The 27,172-nt window shown below is 44.4% G+C and overlaps 1 protein-coding gene across 1 annotated transcript in view; it reads left to right on the top strand.

Annotated features, from left to right (window-relative positions):
• The window catches only part of LOC144495233 (ADAMTS-like protein 1), a 425,167-nt gene that overhangs the window by 202,537 nt on the left and 195,458 nt on the right, over positions 1-27,172 (top strand). The window contains exons 13-14 of the mRNA XM_078215301.1: positions 10,557-10,858; positions 20,177-20,306. Coding sequence (XP_078071427.1) covers positions 10,557-10,858; positions 20,177-20,306 — 432 coding nt within the window. The remainder of the gene's footprint in view (positions 1-10,556; positions 10,859-20,176; positions 20,307-27,172) is intronic.

Genomic DNA, 27,172 nt, shown 5'->3' with positions numbered 1-27,172 from the left:
AAACATTGCATTCTATCCACTGGCAGTGTGTGTATGCGTGGCTGTAATATTATAACATGTGCACAAGAAACAGGCAAAACGTTGGAATGGACAGGATTTTCCAGCCCTTCCTGTCAGTCAGACTTTCCAGTCCCGCCGAAGATGATCCCCTATGGCGGGGATGGGAGAGCAATGCAAAATGCTTTAGACATCAGTGGGAAAAGAAGATCCGGAAAACACATCATGGGAGGGCCAGCAAATCCTGCCATTCCCAGCAAATCCTGCCATTCCCAGCAAATCCAGCCAATCCCAGTAAATCCTGCCAATCCAACCAAATCCTGTCAATCCAACCAAATCCTGTCAATCCCAGTTAATCCTGCCAATCCCAGCAAATCCTGCCAATCCCAGCAAATCCTGCCAATCCCAGTAAATCCTGCCATTCCCAGCAAATCCTGCCAATCCCAGTAAATCCTGCCATTCCCAGCAAATCCTGCCAATCCCAGCAAATCCTGCCATTACCAGAAAATCCTGCCATTCCCAGCAAATCCTGCCAATCCCAGCAAATCCTGCCATTCCCAGCAAATCCTGCCATTCCCAATAAATCCTGCCATTCCTGGCAAATCTTGCCATTCCCAGCAAATCCTGCCATTCCCAGCAAATCCTGCCATTCCCAGCAAATCCTGCCATTCCTGGCAAATCCTGCCAATCCCAGCAAATCCTGCCAATCCCAGCAAATCCTGCCATTCCCAGCAAGTCCTGCCAATCCCAGCAAATCCTGCCATTCCCAGCAAGTCCTGCCAATCCCAGCAAATCCTGCCAATCCCAGCAAATCCTGCCAATCCCAGCAAATCCTGCCATTCCCTGCAACAACCTTCAGCACCACAAATATAATAAGAGAACAAATTCAGTTTTTGATAAATCTCTTTCTCCCTTCCACAGTGTGTCTCCAGACACACTCCATAACATGTCCGCACTGAAACACACTCCATCCACACACACTGCATCCCAAAACACATTCACACTAACATCCCCACGCTCAGGTGCACACACACTCAAACATGTATTCACACGTGTATACCCATCAAAACACCCCCCACTAACATTCACACATACTCGCATGCATACACCACAACCACAACACCACAACACAAACTCACACATGCTTCCACACAGACATATTCCCACCAAACATTCTACATACACACATACTCCCTCCCCCACTCTCTCTTCCCCCTCTCTGTGTCTCCTCTCTACTTGTTCTGTACCTCTCTAGGATGGAGTCCATATCGTGCACCACTGGAGATTACTTTCTGACCTGGCCAAAGAAGGTTGATTTCCTCTTCATGGCTGTGGGGTTAATAGAAGCTGGAATCTTTGTCCAGTTCTGTCAACCCCAATGCAATCTGCTCCAGCTAACCCTGTCCCCCACCCCCGGCCTACTGCTCTGCCAGTTTGTGTGAGATTCTGCTAGGCTGGGGTTGGCACGTTGCTGCAGGAGCTCCATTTCCAGCTATAACTCACTGGCCCAATCCCCAGGACCCCGCAAGGATGTCCGTCACCATGGAGACAGCTTTGGGGAAAATGTACCTTCTCTGTATGGCCAATCTCCAGGCCTGGGTCAGAAAGGATCAGCAGTGTCAGTGATGGGACAGGCAGGTTGTAGATGATCTACAATTTTATTTCTTGTCTATTGAATCAACTGTTTTCCACTCTGTCTCTCTGGTTTCTCAAACTGCTCCATGTTTACAGGATTCCACGTTCCTTCTCAGTGTTTCCAAGATTCTCTTCACTTTCCATGCGGTACTCCATCTTTCCCATCTTTCCAGAATCTCACATTATTTCATCTCTTAAATTCACCATTCATTCTGCAAACAAGCACGAGGTTAGGGGAGTGATTTGAGGCTAATCTGAGAGTGCTCAGTATTGAGGGCCAATCTGAATGGGTTAAATATAAACTGGGAGAAGATAAGTCTCATATCAGTAATGTTATCATGAGCCTTTCCACTTCCCTGTGTTTTTAATGTTTCTATCTTGCACATAATCAAAAGATTGGGAGGATAAAATTTGAAATGTGATGTGGTCTCATTCTGATGCTCTGTAGATACTGTGCCAGTTGCTGTTGGTTATTATTTCCTGTTCTATTTCATGCTGTGTTGGGAACACTGCCTACAGCCACACACTTCATTAGTGCACAGAAAACACTTTGGCTGGTAAGAGAGAAGGTGAAATGATTGAGAAAGTACAGGATTGCAGAGAGCATTTTTTTTTATTTGGATCAAAGTACAGCTTTCAAAGTATAGTCCAATCAAACTAACTTTATTTTAAAAAAATCATTAATTAGCGACATGTTCATGAACAATTATGCAAAAATATATCTGAAATAAACCAGTAATGAGGCGATTTGTCCAGCACTGACTGATTATCAGTGTTCCGTGAATCTAGATGCTGAAAAATATTGGCCGCCATTCTCCCAAAGGGGTGAATTGTCGGGAAAATGGTTCTAAATCATGACTGTTTTCTCAGTTCAGCTTCTCACCTGAATCTCCGCACTCTGTGCACTGCAGAGGCCACAATCGTGAATCTCATTAAAAACCCAGGAGGCAGGATCTCTTCGCACCGGAGTCTGACAGCTCTGGAACTCTGCACATGCTCAGTGGCCCTGATCTGTCAGACTCCCCAATTGCTGGCCAGCTCGGGTCCCCCGCAGTGCTGCCCCTCCAGCCCCTCCCACGACCCGATCGCGGCCCCCACAACAATTCCCGGGCCAGCCCTGAACCTCCCCCCTGTCCTGTAGAGCCCCAATGTCCTGCCCCCCGACACCCAGCAGCGGCGAACCCTCCACCCCCTCACCCTGGCAGAACCCCCACTCCGCCGCTGATCCCCCCCCCCCCCCGGGAGTCAGCTCCTCCCCCCACCGGAGTCAGCCCCCCCCCCCCCCCCACCGGAGTCAGCACCCCCCCCCCTCCCCGCCGGCCCCCTGCTGTTGACCTCCCCCAGGTTAGACCCCCCGGAGGCAGCCCGCCCTCGCCAGCAGACCACCCACCTAGCCCGCCCCAATCGCTGCCCTCCCTCCATCCCAGACCGATCCTGTCTGCAGAGTGGCAGTGGGACCCCCCCACACCCTTTGCCCCTATGCCCTGCCCACAATAGGCTCCACCCCCTTGGCACTGCCCAATGCCTGGTGGGCAATGCCAATGTGACCCCTGGGCATGGGCATTTTGCCCCTTGGACACTGCCAGGGTGCCCATGCCCAGGGGGCACCACCCCCCCCCAGCCCGCACCGCCCGACCCGATTGCTCCCCTTCATTCTGGCGGGGTCTCCCGCTAGCTCCCCAACATGGGGAGCTAATCTGAACCCCGCCGGAATGAAGTGACAAAAACGGTTGATGAAGCAAGGGCCGTGGATGTGGTCTATATGGATTTCAGTAAGGCATTTGAGAAAGTCCCACATGGCAGGTTGGTTAAGAAGGTTAAGGCTCATGGGATACAAGGAGAAGTGGCTAGATGGGTGGAGAACTGGCTTGGCCATAGGAGTCAGAGGGTAGTGGTCAAAGGATCTTTTTCCGGCTGGAGGTCTGTGACCAGTGGTGTTCCGCAGGGCTCTGTACTGGGACCTCTGCTATTTGTGATATATATAAATGATTTGGAAGAAGGTGTAACTGGTGTTATCAGCAAGTTTGCAGATGACACGAAGATGGCTGGACTTGCGGATAGCGATGAGCATTGTCGGGCAATACAGCAGGATATAGATAGGCTGGAAAATTGGGCAGAGAGGTGGCAGATGGAATTTAATCCGGATAAATGCGAAGTGAATCATTTTGGAAGAAATAATGTAGGGAGGAGTTATACAATAAATGGCAGAGTCATCAGGAGTATAGAAACACAGAGGGACCTGTGCAAGTCCACAAATCCTTGAAGGTGGCAACACAGGTGGAGAAGGTGGTGAAGAAGGCATATGGTAGGCTTGCCTTTATAGGACGGGATATAGAGTATAAAAGCTGGAGTCTGATGTTGCAGCTATATAAAACGCTGGTTAGGCCACATTTGGAGTACTGCGTCCAGTTCTGGTCACCGTACTACCAGAAGGACGTGGAGGCGTTAGAGAGAGTGCAGAGAAGGTTTACCAGGATGTTGCCTGGTATGGAGGGTCTTAGCTATGAGGAGAGATTGGGTAAACTGGGGTTGTTCTCCCTGGAAAGACGGAGAATGAGGGGAGATCTATTAGAGGTGTACAAGATTATGAAGGGGATAGATAGGGTGAACAGTGGGAAGCTTTTTCCCAGATCAGAAGTGACGATCACGAGGGGTCACGGGCTCAAGGTGAGAGGGGCGACGTATAACTCAGATATTCGAGGGAGGGTTTTTACACAGAGGGTGGTGGGGGCCTGGAATGCGCTGCCAAGTAGGGTGGTGGAGGCAGACATGCTGACATCGTTTAAGACTTACCTGGATAGTCACATGAGCAGCCTGGGAATGGAGGGATACAAACGATTGGTCTTGTTGGACCAAGGAGCGGCACAGGCTTGGAGGGCCGAAGGGCCTGTTTCCTGTGCTGTACTGTTCTTTGTACTCTTGGCGGGGTGGGAGATGCTATCAGGACCTGAAAGTTCCCGATAATGAATTGCTAAACATATTTAAAATAAATTTTAAGAAGATTTAAATGACTTACCTGCCTTCCCGCCGGTTTCCAGCGTGGTCTGGACTCTGACTGTTCACCGGCTTTGGGAGATGCGCTTGTGTTCCTGACCATCCGCAAATCCCAGAACAAGGCTGGCGACGCGCATCTCCCACCGCGACCTGCCAGAAAAGTTGCGGGTCGCGATGGGAGAATTGCTGCCATTATGTGTTAATTTAACAAGTATTTCAAGTAGTTTAAGAATTGTATAAAACTCTTCCTAACATCAGTGGCTGAGCAATTGTGCAGTCAGTAGCATAAGCAATGTCACGATGTATCATTACAAACACCACATGACACCATTGCGATCAAGACTATGAATGATTCTCAGACAAAAACAAAAGTAACATTTGCCAAGAGTATCGTCATGAAATGTCCCTTTAAGATTGACATCCACATACATATGGACATACACGTGTACACACACCTGCATATGCACACACTCCTGTATATAGTCACAGGCATGTGTTTCCTGACCATGTATGTTGCAGCCAGTAAAAGCTGAGTATAAATAGTGCGGTTAAATCAGATTTTCAATGAAGAATATTTCATCCTTTTTCTATTTTCGGAACGCGAGTCCATTACTGTAGGTGCTCATCAGAAACTGTTCATTCTGCCCACTGTTCATATGGAATGACCTTGCTGTGACACCATGAATTTATTTTGAGTTAGTTTAGGATATAAGTTGCTGTGTGTAAGTGTGAGCTGAGGGTGGAACATGTGTAGCTGAACCTAACCCCATCTGTTACTGGAATGTGAATTGAACAAACACAAGTTTTGCAGCTTGGGTCTGAGAATTGCAGTAATTCTTTTGTGGTCTCGCTGTGTTACTGCTCTCCGTAGGGCAAAGTCTGTGAATGGAATCCAGAGCAGCAAGAATACGTCGCTATACTGACTTTCACAAAAGTCTGAACATGTGACTGTTAGAATAACTGGAATCATTTCACACACAGTGATTGGATTTGTGATCTGTTTTCCTACAAAGACTATCACACTAAAACAGGGTTCAAATGGGGATTCTTTAGAAAAAGTGCTGTTAATATGTTGTTTTTATTGAATAATGCAATCAAGACAATCTCCTGTAGATTTCCAAGAATGTTCTTTAATTAATTACTTTGAAATGCAATGACTATGACAGAGACAAAATTAAAACCCTTTCCTCACCGGTGACCTTCCACAGGTAGTCTATCCATCTCGTCGCGGTTTATAACTCAGGAAGGAATGTGAAATTTGGAATTTGTCAGACGGGGTAGACATAGAGACATAGAACAGTACAGCACAGAACAGGCCCTTCGGCCCACGATGTTGTGCCGAGCTTTATCTGAAACCAAGATCAAGCTATCCCACTCCCTATCATCCTGGTGTGCTCCATGTGCCTATCCAATAACCGCTTAAATGTTCCTAAAGTGTCTGACTCCACTATCACTGCAGGCAGTCCATTCCACACCCCAACCACTTTCTGCGTAAAGAACCTACCTCTGATATCCTTCCTATATCTCCCACCATGAACCCTATAGTTATGCCCCCTTGTCATAGCTCCATGCACCCGAGGAAATAGTCTTTGAACATTCACTCTATCTATCCCCTTCATCATTTTATAAACCTCTATTAAGTCTCCCCTCAGCCTCCTCCACTCCAGAGAGAACAGCCCTAGCTCCCTCAACCTTTCCTCATAAGACCTACCCTCCAAACCAGGCAGCATCCTGGTAAATCTCCTTTGCACTCTTTCCAGCGCTTCCACATCCTTCTTATAGTGAGGTGACCAGAACTGCACACAATATTCCAAATGTGGTCTCACCAAGGTCCTGCATAACCCCACAACTCTTAAACTTCAACCCCCTGTTAATGAAAGCTAACACACTATAGACCTTCTTCACAGCTCTATCCACGTGAGTGGCAACCTTCAGAGATCTGTGGATATGGACCCCAAGATCTCTCTGTTCCTCCACAGTCTTCAGAACCCTACCTTTGACCCTGTAATCCACATTTAAATTAGTCCTACCAAAATGAATCACCTCACATTTATCAGGGTTAAACTCCTTTTGCCATTTTTCAGCCCAGCTCTGTATCCTATCTATGTCTCTTTGCAGTCTACAACAGCCCTCCACCTCATCCACTACTCCACCAATCTTGGTGTTATCAGCAAATTCACTGATCCACCCTTCAGCCCCCTCCTCTAAGTCATTAATAAAAATCACAAATAGCAGAGGACCAAGCACTGATCCCTGTGGCACTCCGCTAGCAACCTGCCAAAAGTCCGAAAATTTTCCATCCATCACCACCCTCTGTCTTCGATCAGATAGCCAGTTACCTATCCAATCTGCCAACTTTCCCTCTATCCCACACCTCCTTACTTTCATCATAAGCCGACCATGGGGGACCTTATCAAACGCCTTACTAAAATCCATGTATATGACATCAACTGCCCTACCTTCATCAACACACTTAGTTACCTCCTCAAAAAATTCAATCAAATTTGTGAGGCACGACTTGCCCTTCACAAATCTGTGCTGACTATCCCGGATTAATCCGCATCTGTCGTAAATCCCATCCCTCAGGACCTTTTCCATCAACTTACCAACCACCGAAGTAAGACTAACCGGCCTATAATTACCAGGGTCATTTCTATTCCCTTTCCTAAACAGAGGAACAACATTCGCCACTCTCCAGTCCTCTGGCACCATCCCCGTGGACAGTGAGGACCCAAAGATCAAAGCCAAAGGCTCTGCAATCTCATCCCTTGCCTCCCAAAGAATCCTAGGATATATTTCATCAGGCCCAGGGGACTTATCGACCTTCAGTTTATTCAAAACTGCTAGTACATCCTCTCTCTGAACATCTACTTCCTCCAGCCTATTAGCCTGTAACACCTTCTCTTCCTCAAAAACATGGCCCCTCTCCTTGGTGAACACTGAAGAAAAGTATTCATTCATCACCTCTCCTTTCTCTACTGACTCCATACACAAGTTCCCACTACTGTCCTTGACCGGCCCCAACCTCACCCTGGTCATTCTTTCATTCCTCACATAAGAGTAAAAAGCCTTGGGGTTCCTTGATCCGACCCGCCAAGGACTTCTCATGTCTCCTCCTAGCTCTCCTTATCCCCTTTTTCAGCTCATTCCTTGCTAACTTGTAACCCTCAATCGAGCCATCTGAACCTTGTTTCCTCATCCCTACATAAGCTTCGCTCTTCCTTTTTGCAAGACATTCCACCTCTTTTGTGAACCATGGTTCCTTCACTCGGCCATTTCCTCTCTGCCTGACAGGGACATACCTATCAAGGACACACAGTATTTGTTCCTTGAAAAAGTTCCACTTTTCATTAGTGCCTTTCCCTGACAGTTTCTGTTCCCATCTTATGCCCCCTAATTCTTGCCTAATCGCATCATAATTACCTCTCCCCCAATTATAAACCTTGCCCTGCTGTACAGCCCTATCCCTCTCCATTGCAATAACAAAAGACACCGAATTGTGGTCACTATCTCCAAAGTGCTCTCCCACAACCAAATCTAACACTTGGCCCGGTTCATTTCCCAGTACCAAATCCAATGTGGCCCCACCTCTTGTCGGCCTATCCACATATTGTGTCAGGAAACCCTCCTGTACACACTGCACAAAAACTGCCTCATCCGAACTATTCGACCTGCAAAGGTTCCAATCAATATTTAGAAAGTTAAAGTCTCCCATCACAACTACCCTGTGACCCCCACACATATCCATAATCTGCTTAGCAATTTCTTCCTCCACATCTCTATTACTATTTGGGGGCCTATAGTAAACTCCTAACAACGTGACCGCTCCTTTCCTATTTCTAACTTCAGCCCATATTACCTCAGTATGCAGATCCTCCTCGAAGTGCCTTTCCGCAGCCGTTAAACTACCCTTGATTAACAATGCTACTCCTCCACCTCTTTTACCAGCTTCCCTACACTTACTGAAACATCTATACCCCGGAACGTCCAACAACCATTCCTGTCCTTGTTCTACCCATGTGTCCGTAATAGAACATAGAACATAGAACATTACAGCGCAGAACAGGCCCTTCGGCCCACGATGTTGCACCGACCAGTTAAAAAAAAACTGTGACCCTCCAACCTAAACCAATTTCTTTTCGTCCATGAACCTATCTACGGATCTCTTAAACGCCCCCAAACTAGGCGCATTTACTACTGATGCTGGCAGGGCATTCCAATCCCTCACCACCCTCTGGGTAAAGAACCTACCCCTGACATCGGTTCTATAACTACCCCCCCTCAATTTAAAGCCATGCCCCCTCGTGCTGGATTTCTCCATCAGAGGAAAAAGGCTATCACTATCCACCCTATCTAAACCTCTAATCATCTTATATGTTTCAATAAGATCCCCTCTTAGCCGCCGCCTTTCCAGCGAAAACAATCCCAAATCCCTCAGCCTCTCCTCATAGGATCTCCCCTCCATACCAGGCAACATCCTGGTAAACCTCCTCTGCACCCTCTCCAAAGCCTCCACATCCTTCCTGTAATGTGGGGACCAGAACTGCACACAGTACTCCAAGTGCGGCCGCACCAGAGTTGTGTACAGTTGCAACATAACGCTACGACTCCTAAATTCAATCCCCCTACCAATAAACGCCAAGACACCATATGCCTTCTTAACAACCTTATCTACTTGATTCCCAACTTTCAGGGATCTATGCACACAACATCATAGTCCCAAGTACCAATCCATGCCCCAAGTTCATCTACCTTGTTCCGGATGCTCCTTGCATTGAAGTAGACACACTTCAACCCATCTTCCTGTCGACTGGTACCCACCCTTGACCTTGATACCTTCCCCAATACCTCACTACCCTCAACACTGACTTCCGGACTACAACTCCTTTTCCCACCCCGCAGACAAATTAGTTTAAAATTAGGCTAAAATTAGGGTAAAAATGGGTTGATCCACTCCCTGTTCCATTGAAACTGACTCTGCCTGGTTTCCACTATTGATGTGTCTGTGACAAATACCCAGTGGGTACTTGTACTCTGAGATGTGATTCTGAGCAGTGAGATTCTAGCTTTCACATTGTAATCTATCTGTTTTAATCGCAGTAGTGGGGAGGATAATCCGAATCTGTTCACTCTTACTACAGACACAGCATCCTGGCAGAGTGCATTGTTCACCCACTGTACAACCTGCCCAAAGACTGATGTGGTAATCAGGCCACTTTTTAAAAATTCATTAATGGGAGATGGGCGTCATTAGCTGACCAGCATTTATTGCCCATCCCTAGTTGTCCTTGAGAAGGTGGTGGTGAGCTGCTTTCTTGAAACGCTGCATAATGATCACTTTGCTAGAACACTATCCAGTGACTGACAGCAACATTTACTCCTCATGTCCCTGGACTAGGACAGGTAATTTAGCTAAGGCCCTCTCACTGGCCACAAACCATTTCTGGTGAGTGTACAGATCCAGAGATGTGATACCTGCACAATGGACACAATTGCTGACACAGAATGTCAAGGTCCATTAACGAGGAATGGCAGTGTGGGTGAGGAACAAGAATCCTGGGGAGCTGAACCTCAAGGCTGAACTGTCTTCAGGAGAAGATGCTAATCCCTGCCCCAAAGGTCAAATCGTTAGCCTCAAAGACACAACAAGGATATGAAAGTGTATTGGAATGCTTTTGAAACAGGCAGCATCAGTTGAAAATTTCATCCACCTTTCTTTCAACGTTTCAATTGTTATCCAAACATTTTAAATGTGTTCCACAATCTGAATTTTTAAATACGTACGGATAATAGCACTCTGTAAATTTTTTTTAAATGTTTAATTGTTATAGCTGAAAGATATTGGTATAATCAATTAATTTTGTAAAAGTTTTTAGAAGATTTGATACTTTCAGCTGGTTGTCATCACATTCACTTCATTTTGTGCTTAGGTTTATTCCAGAGCCCTGGTCTCCATGTAGCAAAACCTGTGGTTCTGGGGAACAGACTCGCAAAGTCAAATGCCAAGTGCTCCTGTCCTTTTCTCAGTCGGTCGAAGACCTGCCGGATGATGAATGTGAAGGTCTCAAACCACAGACGGAACAAGCCTGTTACACAGGACCATGCAGCGGAGAAACAGTGGAATACAACCTTGAAGAGGCAGATTTATTATACACCAACCTCCGGGATTTTGATGAGCTGTATGACTGGCATTATGAGGGTTTCACGGAGTGTTCAGAATCCTGTGCTGGAGGTAAGGAACTCTCTGACAAATCCATTTTCTCCAATATTACTAAAGACAGTAAAATATCCAATTTTGAACAATATTTTGCTGAATACTTGCCAGCTCCTGATTCCTGAACCATCTCAATCTGCCCATGCCAGTGTGTACTTTGCACCTTACTTATTCCAATGGAATTCAGTCCTCTTTCCACCTAACCAAACCATGAAGCTCAGCAGTGAGGGAATGGAATTAAAAGCAGAAAATGTTGGAAAGACTCAGCAGGGCAACCAATGCTGCCAGATCTGTAGAGTGTTTCCAGCATTTTATTTTCCAGATTTCCAGCCTCTGAAGTATTTTACTTTAGTCTGAGGGATAGAATGGACTCATTTTAAAATCAGAGACTGATGATGGTGATGTTACTCTGTTTCCAGTATTACAGCAGCTCCATGTAGTTGTGAGCCCCTTTCAGAGGCCATACAGGAGAGGGAGGGGTTTCAATCAGGCCAAGGCGTGAGAATCATGGGGCTGAGTGTGGGCTTTACCAGTCACTCTGAGACTGGAGATGAAATAGTGTTTATCACATTTCTTGCACCCAGTATATAGTTTATTCATTACAATAAATAGTTTGTTTAGTTACTAAACTTGGTGGGTCGTCAATGCCTTGAGATATTACAGTGAATAAAGTATCAAACACTGTGAGTAAATTGGTAAATGTTCAGTAGCTTTGAGTAATGCCTAGTAACTTATGAAAGTCAAATATAAGTCAATACCAAAGTGATTTTATACTGTGCAGAAAGATCTTTGCTTCCTGAACCTCGGTGTAAAATCAACAATAAGCATCTTTAGCTGAGAAATTACATGTATTCCCAAAAAATGTTTTATTATCGAATTTAATAGCAGTGGTTCATTTAAAGTTGCATTAAAACTGAGCAGGAAGTATTGATTCATCCCAGATTCTCAAGCGACTCCCACCTGTGTTGATCAACTCACTCAGTCACTCATGGTGAGATTTTCCCATTCCTGTTTTAAATCCCCGTCCCTTCTCTTACCTATGTCGTTGGTACCAATGTGTACCATGACTTGTGACTGTTTCCCCTCCCCCTTAAGAATCCGGAAAACACGGTCTGAGACGTCACGGACCTTGGCATCCGGTAGGCAACATACCATCCGTGAGTCTCTTTTGCTGCCACAGAACCTCCTATCTATCCCTCTAACTAATGAGTCCCCAATAACTATTGCCCTCCCGCTCTGCCCCTTACCCTCCCGAGCCACAGAGACGAACACAGTGCTGGAGATCCTCTCACTGCGGCTCACCACTGGTATGTCGTCCCCCTCAACCGTATCCAAAGCGGAATACTTGTTGCTAAGGGGAATGACCACAGGGGATCCCTGCACTGACTGCTTCCTCTCAGCCCCTCTCACCGTCACCCATCTGTTTTCATTCCTCGGAGTAACTGTATCCCTAAAGCTTCTGTCTATGGCCACCTCTGCATCCCTAATGATCCTAAGTTCATCCAACTCCAGCTCCAGTTCCCTAACACGGTTTTGGAGGAGCTGTAGATGGGTGCACTTCCCACAGATGTATTCAGTAGGGACACTGTCGTCGTCCCTCACCTCAAACATAGTGCAAGAGGAACATAGCACTGCCTGCACACCCATCCCCTCTAGATACCTTGCCAGTACCAGGTAGAAACAGCAAAAATGAATTAAACTCACCCCTGCTCGCCCTTTCCCCTGAAGCCCTGTGAGCCAAAGCCCTTATAGCTCACACTCTGCTTCCCACTCACTCCACTGCCCGCTCCCGACGCTGCCCGCTGTATACTGCAGCCTACCTTTTATACTTTGCGCGCTTAAAAAACCCTTCCCAGACTCCTTAGCAGCCCACTTCCGGTTTTCACTTTAAACTTAAGAAAAATACTACTACAAAAGTAAAGGCCAAAAAAAAACACACACTAACTGACTAATTAAATAAATAAATAATTCAATCAGCCTCTCACCAGCACTCCTGCCTCCAATCACTCCTCTCTGCTTGCTCCAGTGGAAGAAGGTGCAAGAGAGAATTGGATAATTTCAATTAACTTGATATAAATTTGGAAACCTCTAACATATAAAGTTAGTACATTATTTCAGTCAGACACAACTTGAGGTCTGTTGAAAGAATGATATTACTCATGAAATGGCAAAGTACAGTACCTAAAAAATGCTCAGTATTACAAGAGCAAGAAGCTCATAAAAAAAGTTAAAAGATTTGACCAAGTGGCATTGTTTTCGAATGCAAGTTACTGATATAAGTGTTTGTGGAACATACCCCTTATCCTGATATTACCCATCTAACCAGTACACAATGTTCCTGATATTGAGGCAATTTCTTATCCATACCAAAAATCTCCCATAAGTTCCTGCAACTTGAAGCTTAATTACAAAGCAACCTCTACCAAATGCTCATTGGGAATCTAAGTACATAACCTTGTCGTAAATTTGGCTTGGAACTTCCTTGAACAAATCAAGTCGGTTGGTCAGACACCATTTGCTTTGTCTAAAGCCCTGCTGTTTTTCTCAGACTTACTTCTGATAACCAATTGTATTATTTTACATGGAACTAGAGCAAGAATAATAGGTCTGTAGTTGTCTGTGGTTCTATCATCACAGAGCCCCACATTAGCTTGTTTCCAAAGGAACTGGGAGATTGGCATGCCTGCGCAACAGTGCCCTGAGCAGTCTGCAGCCGGCTTCCTGGTGTGAAAAGGCTCCACCCACTCCCCCTACTGGTGGGAATCACACTTTGCTTAATTTTTTTCTAAGTGCCATATGATTGGTTCTGGGAGCTCGCCCAAAAATGGGCGTGATTTGTTCCCATTTTCACACTCGTTCGGCACTTGAAATATTTTTTGGTGAGATTGCCCCTATAGTGTGGACAACTGTGAAGGTTATTCAAAGTATTTTCGCAGTTTAGGCTACGATGTGTTTATAACAGTGAATTTTACATCAGCTGAATTTTAAATAAGAGATCCTCGTATAAAATAAACTTCAGGCCAAATCTGAAAAATGAGGCCTCTGATTTTCATTTGTTTTTAATTAAAATATATCTGACTCACTCACACAAGGCAATTCCATTCCCCACTCTGGTTTGCGTTTCAACAAAATTAATCAATAAACGCTAACTTCATTTCTTGTCGAGTGACTTCAGCACTGGGGCAGAATAGGAGGGGAAAACACACTGCTTTTCCCTTTATAAAAGCTAAGGTGAGACCCATTACTTATTTAGTCCTGTGCAAGACTCATTCCATTCTGGAAGATGGGTAACTCATCTACAAGTTTGTTCTGTTTTGTAAGAATCTTCCTCATTACATTATTGACCATTTAGAGATCATTGCAGTTTCCTGAATTCCAGCAGACCTGTTTTATGAATCTACCTCGAGAAGAGTAGATCGCTATTGCACCACCTGATTTCTTTCAAGATCTGGATTTGAATGAAACCCAAACACAAACCCATCTGTGATGATGGGACGGCAAGGTAGCACAGTGGTTAGCACTGCTGCTTCACAGCTCCAGGGACCTGGGTTCGATTCCTGGCTTGGGTCACTGTCTGTGTGGAGTTTGCACATTCTCCTCGTGTCTGTGTGGGTTTGCTCCGGTTTCCTCCCACAGTCCAAAGATGTGCGGGTTAGGTTGATTGGCTATGCTAAAAATTGCCCCTTAGTGTTCTGAGATGCATAGGTTAGAGGGATTAGCGGGTAAATATGTAGGGATATGGGGGTAGGGTCTGGGTGGGATTGTGGTCGGTGCAGACACGATGGGCCGAATGGCCTCCTTCTGCACTGTAGGGTTTCTATGATTCTATGAAAGCAAGAGGGATCATATGATGCGAGTGCTGGAATAGTTGTGTTTCCGTGTGTTCTGGCGCTACTCAGCCTGAAACCCTTTAATTTATTACATTTATACAGCTTGTAATTACCTAATGCGGGAGTGAGAACTCCATGTCATATCCCCAGGTTTCTGGTTAAATGTTGGTGACAGAATACTAAGAAATATTAAAATTATCGACAAAAGAGAGTTGTCACAAGTAACTGGGCTGGAGGAGGCTTATCAACCTGGAGACTTAGTGAATAAACACATTCTCGATCCAGCACTCTCAAAGACATTACAATGATAACTGCTAATTGTATGAATGTCATTGATGAGAAACTCAGTCTATTCGAGCAGAGTATCAGTGTTGATGCTATAGAACTGGAGAATACTGGCAAAAGGCCTGTTGAAGCGGAGGAGAGAATTGGTCATGTCAAAAATGCAACTTCCTTGTTTGAGGTCCCTTTGGAAAAGCAGCTGTGCGATATGTCAGGAATCCCGGATGATCTGGAAATCCAAGGCCAGAGGAAAATGTCCGGCACTGTCAGTTTGCCAGAAGGAGCTGAGAGTAAGGTCCCAGTTAAATTCTTTGAGAGCTGGCTATCACACTTCCTTTATTTAGAAACAAAAGTTATAAACAAAAGCATTAAGTTATAAAGGGCCCTGTCTCTGAGGCCTAGAGTCAGCCAATAATCCCGTCCTTTCACACATACAGAGAAATGATCACGCTGGACTGTCCCAGTGCTGAGGGTGTGTTGCGTCATTTGTAAGAATGGAAAAATATATTTTAAAAAGCCCAAAGTAAATGAGATGGGAGTCACCTTTTATGACTAAAAGACACCCCCCCCCCCCACAATTAACTGAGATTGAGCGGCCTCCACCCAATAAATCTTGCCCAATTTCTGCAGCATCAGTGGATGAATGAGCAAGCATTTGTACAGAATCATTGTGAACAATGGAAGAGATGTGAACTTTAATCATAGCAATCCTTAATCTGCTGCATGGTTTCCAATCAAACTCTATAATTCTCCAAAAACATCAGGCCCAATTTCTCCCTCCTTTTCACATGTGATTAATGGCGTTTCCTGAGAAGCAGCAACACCTGTTACTGCCCATGCCCCATGCCTGTGCCCTCTGTCTGTGCCCCCTGCCCGTACCCCCGCCTGTGCCTCATGCCTGTGCCCCCTGCCTGTGTCCCCTGTCTGTCCTCCCAGCCTGTGCCCCCTGTCTGTGCCCCCTGCCTGTGCCCCATGCCTGTGCCCCCTGCCTGTGCTCCCTGCCCGTGTCCCGTGCCCGTGCTCCCTGCCTGTGCCCCCTGCCTGAGCCCCTGTCCGTGCCCCATGCCTGTGCCCCATGCCTGTGCCCCCTATCTGTGCCCCCTGTCTGTACCCCCGGCCCATGCCCCCACCTGTGTCCCCTGCCTGTGCCCCCTGCCCATGCCCCCACCTGTGTCCCCTGCCCGTGTCCCCTGCCTGTGCCCCCTGCCCATGTCCCATTTGACTTCAGCTTTATCGATTAACGCAGAGTGAAGTTACAAGTGATTAATGTCAGAGAAAGCGAGCTCTTTATCTTTATTACTTACATTTTTCCTACATATTAGTGAGAGGCAACATGGTTTTGTGAAGGGGAGGTCGTGTCTCATGAACTTGATCCAGTTTTTTGAGGAAGTGACAAAGATGATTGATGAGGGTAGGGTAGTGGATGTTGTCTACATGGACTTCAGTAAGGCCTTTGACAAGGTCCCTCATGGCAGACTGGTGCAGAAGGTGAAGTCGCATGGGATCAGAGGTGAACTGGCAAGGTGGATACAAAACTGGCTCGGTCAAAGAAGACAGAGGGTAGCAGTGGAAGGGTGCGTTTCTGAATGGAGGGCTGTGACAAGTGGTGTTCCTCAGGGATCAGTGCTGGGACCTTTGCTGTTTGTAATATATATAAATGATTTGGAGGAAAATGTAACTGGTTTGATTAGTAAGTTTACGGATGACACAAAGGTCGATGGATTTGCGGATAGCAATGAGGACCATCAGAGGATACAGCAGGATATAGATCGATTGGAGACTTGGGCGGAGAGATGGCAGATGGAGTTTAATCCGGACAAATGTGAGGTAATGCATTTTGGAAAGTCTAATACAGATAGGAAATATACAGTAAATGGCAGAACCCTTAAGAGTATTGATAGGCAGAGGGATCTGGGTGTACAGGTACACAGGTCACTGAAAGTGGCAGTGCAGGTGGAGAAGGTAGTCAAGAAGGCATACGGCATGCTTGCCTTCATCAGCCGGGGCATTGAGTTCAAAAATTGGCAAGTCCTGTTGCAGCTTTATAGAACCTTAGTTAGGCCGCACTTGGAATATAGTGTTCAATTCTGGTCGCCACACTACCAGAAGGATGTGGAGGCTTTGGAGAGGGTACAGAAAAGATTTACCAGGATGTTGCCTGGTATGGAGGGCATTAGCTACGAGGAGAGGTTGGAGAAACTTGGTTTGTTCTCACTGGAACGACGGAGGTTGAGGGGCGACCTGATAGAAGTTTACAAGATTATGAGAGGCATGGACAGAGTGGATAGTCAGAAGCTTTTTCCCAGGGTGGAAGAGTCAATTACTAGGGGGCACAGGTTTAAGATGCGAGGGGCAAGGTTTAAAGGAGATTTACGAGGCAGATGTTTTACACAGAGAGTGGTGGGTGCCTGGAACCCGTTGCCGGGGGATGTACTGGAAGCGGATACGTTGGTGAGTTTTAAGAGACGTCTTGACAAGTACACGAATAGGATGGGAATAGAGGGATATGATCCCCGGAAGGGTAGGGGGTTTTAGTTCAGTCGGGCAGCATGGTCGGTGCAGGCTTGGAGGCTGAAGGGCCTGTTCCTGTGCTGTAATTTTCTTTGTTCTTCGTACAATTTCCATAAAAGAACAATTACTTTGACACAATAAAATTCATTTATTTTTGAGTTAGTAAACCGAAAATCCTTTAACTTTATAATGCATTTATCGACTTACATCACCATTTCATAGAATCATAGAATCCCTATAATGCAGAAGAAGACCATTCAGTCCATTGAGTCTGCACCGACAACAATCGCATCCGATGTCCATGACTCCACATATTTACCCTGCTCGCCCCCTGACACTAAGGGGCAATTTAGCATGGCCAATCCACCTAACCCGCACATCTTTCGACTGTGGGAGAAAATCGGAGCATCCAGAGGAAATCCATGCAAATGTGGGGAGAATGTGTTAATTCCACACAGTCACCTGAGGCCGGAATTGAACCTGGGTCCTTGGCGCTGTGAGGCAGCAGTGCTAACCGCTATGCCACCGTGCCACCCTGAAACTTATAAAATTCTAACAGGGTTAGATAGAGCACATTCAGAAAGAATATTCCCAATTGTGGGGGAGTCCAGAACTAGGGGTCATAGTTTGAGGACAAGGGGTAACCTTTTAGGACTGAGGTGAGGAGAAATTTCTTCACCCAGAGGGTGGTGAATGTGTGGAATTCACTACCACAGAATGTAGCTGAGGCCAAAACATTGTCTGATTTCAAGAAGGGATTAGATATAGCTTTTGGGGCTAAAGGGATCAAGAGATATGGATGGGGGGTGGGATCAAAGTATTGAATTTGATGATCAGCCATGATCATAATGAATGGCAGAGCAAGCTCGAGGGGCTGAATAGCCTACATCTGCTCTATTTTCTATGTTTCTATAACTAGATCTGTTCTTATTTGATATTTCACTGCAATATATTTAGACGCATGTTGGCAGTGCTTTTGACACATGCAACCCCTCACAAGTCTTTCCTTCATTCCAAGTCTCGAATGTCTTTTCAGTCATCAGGGCTGATATTCACTTTTGGAAATGAAGATTAATGTTTAATGAAGGCCTCAAAATAAAGCTTAGAATTGTACTGCCCTTTGAAACCCAGCAATAGTTCTGTTTTTTATGGACCTACAAAGGGGCAGGAAAAGCATCTGCTTGGAAGAGTGTTCCCTACAAGAATCAGACTGTAGATGGGATTCGATTGGGACAAATGAGTGACACTCACAAAACAAAAGCTCTTCCCCATGTTCCCCTCCTTTCTGTGGCTGGTGAAAAGTGCAAATTGACCTCCGTATCCCTGCTGTGTGCTTGTGAAGATTCATGCAGCATCAGAGACATTTATCTTCTCAATCATCCATGCCCTGGTTCGTAAATCTGAATGGGACCATCAGCCATTTCTGAAAGATTTAGCACCCTCCGCACTCTTCAGCTGTATAAAATATTTGCTATTTATACCATTCAAGTGGGAATTAAGATGATTCAGTAGGAGGAAGAAGCCATTATTATGGTTGATGATGATTTGCCAATTTCCTGTCATTTCCTCTATTGAATTCACTTTTCACAAAATCAACCACAGGAACACTGGTGACCATCAAAATGTGGAAGAATTAGTGTGAACCATGGAGAGTACAAAGGCACAGCGAGCAATCTTCACATTTGCAGCGTGTTTCTGCTTCAGTGCAATGTTGTAGCGATCCTGTATTTTCAGATGCCGACAATGACATGCAAAGAAAGAATGAAAATACAGTTGATACTAAACAAAGGGGGTTTTAACTCCCATTCTTCCAATGAAATTTTTCTCTGCTCATCAGCTTCCAGCTGCTCTCCTTTCTGGGTCTTTCTCTGGGTTGAGGGCAGAATTCCAATGTCATTTAGGATTAACTTACAAAAGGACAGAATAAAAAAGTTTGAAGCAGAATTTACTGTTAAAAAGGACAAGAAGTTGCTGTAACAGTAAATAGAACAAAAGAATAATGAACTCACCTGAGAACCAATGTCTGTGGAATGAAACTGATTTTATTGCACCCAGCATCAAAACAATGGAAGATTGTATGTTATCGGGTGTCTTAGCTTTGGCTATGCTGGGTTAAGATCAGCAAGGCAAACTTTAACCCTAATTTAACATTGTTCGAACTATATACCCAACAAAGCTTCACATAGAACCATCGCTGGTCGGCATGGACTAGATGGGCCAAAGTATTTCTCTGTGATTCCCAGTATTCTCTCTTGTCATGTGATCTTACATCACTGATGATTTAGACTGTCTATTTACATATTTAACATGAACACTTAACAATACGGACTGTAACAGTGACGATACACATTATTCTCAGCATTCCAGAATTTAAGCTTGAAAATACTTTGCGTGAATCTTTTCACCTTGCTGAAAACATTCGAATGAAAATTACTTGGTAGAAATTATGTTCGAGACCAGGAAAGGGAAATATCCTTTCTGGGAGACAGCTTTTGTGCTAAGAAATTATTTTAACTCCACTTTTAAAGAAAGAATGAGAGTGTACCTTTGGGGGATGGTGATTTGAAAACATTGCTTACGATGGGTGGAGGGAACATTGATTGCAGACTCTCGATCATCTGCTTGGGATCTGTCTTTGTCATCAGTTCATTAACTTCTTCCTGCTCTATTATCTTCTCTTGCTGAGAACTGTTTGATGTTATGATTTCTGTAGGTGTCCAAGAAGCAATTGTGGTTTGCTTAAATAAACAGACTTCTGAGAAAGTAGATGAGAGTCTTTGCGTAATCCATCGACGTCCCCCACAGCTCCTTAAAGTTTGTAATCCAGGACCATGTTCTCCAAGGTAACTTCACCTGTTTTGTTTTTTAACTCTTGAAGCAAATACTAATACCTGCTTTGCTGTCTTGTTCATCGGTACATCATTGAGTAAACCCAAGTTCTACAGGGAAGTCCAAGTGTAATGCTCACTAGTACTGTGTTAGCTGAGGTAATCAAAAGAATGCTGCTAATCTTGTCGATACCAAATGGCTGAGTAGACCAAGAAAGGGCCAGCGTACTGCTCCTGGTCACTGTGCACTGATCCCTCCTGGAAATCAGTCTTCGTGGGGAGATTGCAAAAGGGAAGGAAAACCAGTGCTAGTCTCACATATGATGCCAGAGGTAGATGGGGCTTGTGAAACCTTTCTGGTCTCCAGGGACCACACCCCCAGAACAAGAGAGAAAATTTGAGGCAGGAAAAATGAAAAAGGTGCTAATAATAATTATTGGCATGAGTCATTAACTGACAAAAATCTCTATTTGGATGTTGTTTTGAACTTGTTAATATTTTGTTTTATGGTGCGGTGTATGAGGAGTCCCACCTTATGACAATGTTGGGGAATAAGATGTGTGATGATAGGTACACATGTAGTTTAGCTTTTGTTCAACAATTTAGAAAAATTTAGACCCCACACACCTAGTGGCTTCATACTTGCTTCTGTATGATGAATCTGGATCATTTTGTTGTGGCATTTTCTCAGGTGATGTTTTATGGAGCCTTCATATTACTTTAAAATACAGTTTGTACTAAGCTGCCCCTAACTGGCTGGTTCATGACCTGTAACCTCTGGTTCTCCTTGTCTCAGCTCCAACCTCTGATGGTAATGTGGTCATTTTAATTCTCTTTTACCCCATGTTGTTGATGGGAGGAGCACTCACTCAATGATTTTGTCTCAGCTGGCTTTCCCACATTACCTGCTGCAATCATAGACATTTGCCAATGTTCCCTCTCATTTGGCATTGATCCAAGTTTCCTAACTGCAACAATAGTATTTGATCAATGGGCGCAGAGTGACAGAGATGGGGGCAACTGAGATCAGGGGTAGTAGATAGATGTGAAGTGAGTGAAGAGTGAATGGAGATGGGGGGCTGACGCAGAGGAACAGATCAGATGGCCAAAAATATTAAGAGATGGAGAAAAAGACATCACTGGTATGAATTCAGAGGAGACAGAAACAGAGACATCAGCAAATGATGAATAAGTGAGAGGGACAGAACGTGAGACACACAAAACTTGGGGGTGAAGAACCTATCATGAGTAGCGTCAAGGAAGATCTTGCAGTAGAACAAAGAACAAAGAAAATTACAGCACAGGAACAGGCCCTTCAGCCCTCCAAGCCTGCACCAACCATGCTGCCCGACTTAACTAAAACCCCCTACCCTTCTGGGCAACATATTCGTCTATTCCCCTCCTATTCATGTACTTGTCAAGACGCCCCTTAAAAGTCACTACCGTAGATGGCCAATGAAAAGATTATCTTCAAGCAACTCGATATTGTTGTTGATGCGAGAGCATTGATCAGCTTTTCTCTCCCTTTGCCGACATTATTGTTGGAAGTAGGTGGGTTGGAGACGGGTTTGGTTGGGAATTGGATTGTTAGACTGCAACCCTTCCTCAACCCCAACCCCAAACTTTCACCCATCTTTTTGGTTAAAATTCCCCTGAATTTTCTGTTGTCAGTTTTGCACCAGGAGCCAATATGCACAATATCAGTGCCTTCCATTGTCAGTGGGGAAAGGATTGGGAAGCTAATGGCGTTATGTAATTGGTTAAAATTCTGGGTCTGTTTGGAGGTTGTTGATGCCTCAGTATGGACTCACTATCCCTGGAATCGAGCTGGGTAAATCAGCTGCTGGAAGTGACAGATCCAGAATAAGGACAGGATTAGGCTGTGGAGTCATCGCAGTCACATGTCCTGATGATATTCACTCTCTGAAGTATAGATATATGAGTGAGGATCGAGAGGATGAGGTGGTTGCTTGCACCTGCAGCTTTCCCTGGGTGAAGGAGCAACTCTGGGGACGTAGACGGAAATAAACATTGTTTTGTTTCATGACTTACGATGACCCTCGTACACCTCAATAAACTGTCTGCTTATTAGACACTCACAGACATGTTTTATTCTCTACAAAGTGCTGCAGGGTTTGTCTTTCTAACATGTGCTTTACATTTTTGTTTAAAGGTAAAACATTAGAACTAAATTAACCCATTAAGTCCTTTAACCGTTTAAACAACTGGTATGATCAACATTGAAAATGTTAGATTGTAAAGTACCAGCCAAAGTTTTCCGTGTATTTGTTATTTAATGGTTGCAGCTGTCTAAGTGCAGCGTGCTACAGCAAGCAGAGCTGAATGTGATATATCTATGACTTCTCAAATCTCCTCATGCAACATGTGTCAACAGCACAGATCCCAGTCATCTCTGTGTCTGCGCTGCCTCTCATTATTCTATCACTGCTGTGCAACACTTTGCCGGACTGGATCTTTGCCAGTTTGGAACAGGAACACAATTTGTGAAATGTTTATTGTTGTTGTCATTGAGTCTGTATCAACCTTCAGTTCTTGATCCAGAATCCTTACCGTCTGATTAAAGTGGCGTCACCCTTTAAATTATAGTGTTATTTTTGGTGGATTGTTTTGAAGTGAAATAAAACCAGAGATAATTGTTCATGAACACTTTCCTGTCTAAAGCAGCTGTGATTACCCATAAGAATACTGAATGAAATGTCTGAATCAGAAAGGGTTAATGTAGCAAAACTTTGATGGTTGATCACATTTTTCTAGTTGCTGTTAAAGGGATGAATTTGTGTCATGAATCTAATTTTAAAACTAATCAGAAGATTGTAATCAAAAGCTATTTATAACTTCGGTACACTGGATTCAGTCTGAGGTTGAGCTCCCCAGGGCCTGTATCTCTGCAGCGACTGACTGAATTCCAAATGCTCACACAGAATTACCTGAATGTCACTGTTTTTCAGTTGTTTTTGTACTCTTTAAAAATGTCACCTCCATTAGTTTGTTGAGGTTTACAGATGGAAGATTTAATAAGCTGTGTCTTCAGCACATATTCTGGGGGTGATTTTCCAGCCTCGTCCTTTCTACTGGTGCAAACCAGGAGCCGGTGTGAGGCTGATTAGCACTAGATTGACTGGATTTCCAAACCAAGCCCAACCAACAGTAACAAGCAGCAGGCCTGGCAGCTGTTGCCCCAATCAAAGGAGCTCGGCAAATGTTAACACGGCTCTTCACACTGAACGCACTCTGCGGTGCTCCTTGCAATGAGCACCCATCACATGAACATCAGAGGGTGCTTTTTTATCGTCTAGCTGAACTGAACGCCAAGTTTGGAAGCCAGTTTGCACCATACGTCTAGGTGGGACACAGGTTTATATTGCAAGGGTTCCTCAATAAGGATCTTCTCACAACCACCCTGAAGTTCTACGTGAGTGGCAGAGTACTGAGCCCAGTACTGCTGCCAATGGCCTGTGCTATCAGGGGTCCCTATCCGGGAAGCTGACCATCAGGAGGGGCAGCTCCACCTCACACCACTGCAACATAATGTCTGCAAGAAAAGGCATTGATTAGAAGAGACATTCTTATTTAGAGTTCTCATTTACCCCTCCAAAAGGTACAGTAAGATGTCTCACAACACCAGGTTAAAGTCCAACAGGTTTATTTGGAATCACGAGCTTTCGGAGCGCTGCTCCTTCATCAAGTGAGTTGTTCGTATGACTTCATCACTCAGCTGATGAAGGGGCAGTGCTCCGAAAGCTCGTACTACCAAATAAACATGTTGGACTTTAACCTGGTGTTGTGCGACTTCTTTCTGTGCCCACCCCAGTCCAACGCCGGCAACTCCACATCATGGTCTCCAAAAAGTGGAAGGTGTGCTTTATAGGGCAGTATTGTATATTATCTTTCTGGTGCAAAGACCTCTGGATTACTCAGTACAAACCCCTTACTGTGACCTTAGTGAAAAGATTGTGTGTTTTAACTGAGTTTTTGGGGATTTTTTTCAAAATGGAAAGGATAAACTTTTCAGGATCAGGAATGGAGAGAGGGGGGGAACTCACTGGACGGCGATTGGAGGGAAGGGGCAGTATGTCTGACTGGGGTTGGGATGAGAATTTTAAAATCAAGGCATTGCTTAATCAGGAAAAGCTGTAGATCAGTAAATAAATAATAATCGGGTCAAGTTTGGTTATTTTTAAGGAGAAGGGTAATGTTAGCAGGTTTGAAGGAAAGGTAAACGGTTTGTGAAGACAGAGTAAGGTGGGACCACTTTAATCGGACGCACAGTTAACTCATTCCACGTTCACTATACCCACATTAATTCCGTGTACTGTGTCTATGCGAAAAGGTAGATTGTATTTTGTCCTTAATTGCAAGGGGGTTCAGGTGCAAGAGTAAGGAAGTCTTGCTGCGATTGTACAGGGCTTAGGTGAGACCTGTGCAGTTTTGAATTCCTTACTTCAGGAAGGATGTACTTACTCGAGTGTGTGTAACTGGGCTGATTCCTGGATTGAAGGGATTATATTGTGAGGAGAAATGGAGTAGACTAGGTTTGATGTGATTGCATTGTAACCTATAACACCAATCTTGCTGGGAATGTGAGTGGTGAGGTGGATGTTAGGAGGCATCACAGTGATTTAGACAAACTGAGTGAGTAGGCAAATAATGGCAGAAGCACATTAACATGGATAAGTGTGGAGAGATCCACTCCAGACAGAGAAACAGAATGGCAGAGTATTTAAATGGTGATAGATTGTGAAATGTTGATGTACAATGTCCAGGTACACCAATCACTGAAAGCAAGCAAACAGGTGCAACAAGCAATTAGGAAGGCATAAGGGAGCAGCAGGGATGCAGTGAGAGAGGGAGTGGCGGAAACGCGGTGAGAGACGGCGAAGACGCGGTGAGAGACAGCAGGGACGTGATCAACGTGCCACTGGATTTTTTTGGTTTGTGTTATGTGTTGAATATTTTTAAGAAATCCAGTTTTTCCTCAATTAACAGCCTTACAATGTGTGAACAATACTTTGTGGTTTTTCTTTTCAAAACATTACTTGTTCTTTGGAATAAAAATAAACCATTGTTGGAATGTTTGGTGATCTCTATAATTTAAATAGCTGATTATTTATGGGGATATTTGGAACAGAGAATGAGTTAATATTTCACAATCATAATGGAGAATAATATTGAATACATTGACCTCAGTATCAGTATTCAGAAGTTTATTAAAGCTTTGGGTATCTATCAACTGGAGAAAAGCTCTGGAATATTGCTTGTGTTTCTAGCTGACTGCCCAGAAAAATGATAGAAGCAGAGAGAATTTCTTTATTGAATTTACATTGTGTAAGAGCTTTGTTCATTACAAAGTCTGTCTCCATTTGTCTAGCCTTACTGTCAATCTATCAGCAAGTACAATGCATGTAGTCAGAAGCTGCAGTTAAGAGATTAATGTTACCAAAACCTTTGAAAAAATATTTATAAATATCTGAGGAATGAGATACCGTGTTAATCTTAACAAAGCCCTTATTATTCCAGAGAAGACTTATATATTTTGAGAAAGATTCTGACTGAAATGTGATAAAAAAGGAAAAAAACTCAACATCAAAAAAGTCCAACTGTGTAACACCAATGGGGTGATTTACATTCCTCTGTTACCTCAGGAAGTCTCTTTGTCCACTTTCTCGAGAAGAACTTTGACTGAACCAGCAAAGTTAAATGGTCAACTCCCCCGTAACATTAACACACGACCAAGCTAACTGCTGGGCACAAAGGGATTATTCTGTATCATGCATGAATTAAACAGTGATCTAGGGCCAAAGCTCTCAACTAGGTTAACAAATCTTACTCCAGAGTCACTGAAAGCAGGAAAGTGAAACCCAAACAGGAGAGCATTCTGTTCCATGTGAGCGTTAAATAAATTCAGTTCAAACTCAATTACTGCTGTGTTCAAAGTACAATTCTCTGAGAGTTATATGAAAAAGGAAAAGAACGATTCATTGCTCCAGACCAATTCTCACTTTATTCGCCTCCCTTCATTCACCATAACTTCCTCCTCTTTCTCCCACCATACACTTTTCCCTGTCCTGCACTCTCTCTCTCCCTCCCTCCCTCTTGCTCTCTCCTGAGTCCCACACACTCCCCTCCACACTAACTCCCTCCTGCGAAGGTTTAACATCAGAAGAACTTGATGCTGATGTATTGATGGTGTACCATCACCATGACCAAATAACAGAGACCTAGAGAGAGCAGAAATTCCAACCTCGGACAGAGGTCCCAACACCTATACAGTCACTGTTCATAAAGATAAAAGGTTTCAACAAACTACAGTCTCCAGCATCTTCAGAGAATAGAGAAACTCCAAAGAATCCCTGAATACAACAAAGCATGGTGCCAGTGGATTAAGTAAAGCCCCAGGAAAAATTGCAAGAAGCAGTTACAGACCTGGCAAGTCAAGAGATCCTTAAAAAGGACGATTAGAGCAGATTCAAGACTTGGCAAAAAGTTGGAGAATTGCAGGTAGAGCCAATCAAATCGAGAGTCAAACCTGGAGTCCGGACAGCAGTGAGCGCAGATCAGAATCAACAAGCAATGTTCCAGGGCTTGGTGTTGTCCAACTGATGTTACTACTGGGACACGTCTGATCCCAGAGTGGAACTCAGTTTGATAAAACCTAACTTTATTTTTTGTTTAGAAATATGGACATTGGACTCTGAACAGAGTCACAGAGACTCCTGATGAACTTTTAACAAAAGAATAAATTCATTAAACAAAGAAGGAAATACATTATATTTGCTCCTTCACCCCAACTATACCTTTAAAGATTTATAAGGATAACATAACTTACAAAATCTATCTCGTACTCTTGTAATGTTCATATT

Source organism: Mustelus asterias, chromosome 6 (assembly GCF_964213995.1).
Source record: "Mustelus asterias chromosome 6, sMusAst1.hap1.1, whole genome shotgun sequence".
NCBI classification, from domain to species: Eukaryota; Metazoa; Chordata; class Chondrichthyes; order Carcharhiniformes; family Triakidae; genus Mustelus; species Mustelus asterias.
Note: the sequence above shows the minus strand (reverse complement) of the source record. Positions and strands in the feature narration are given on the sequence as shown.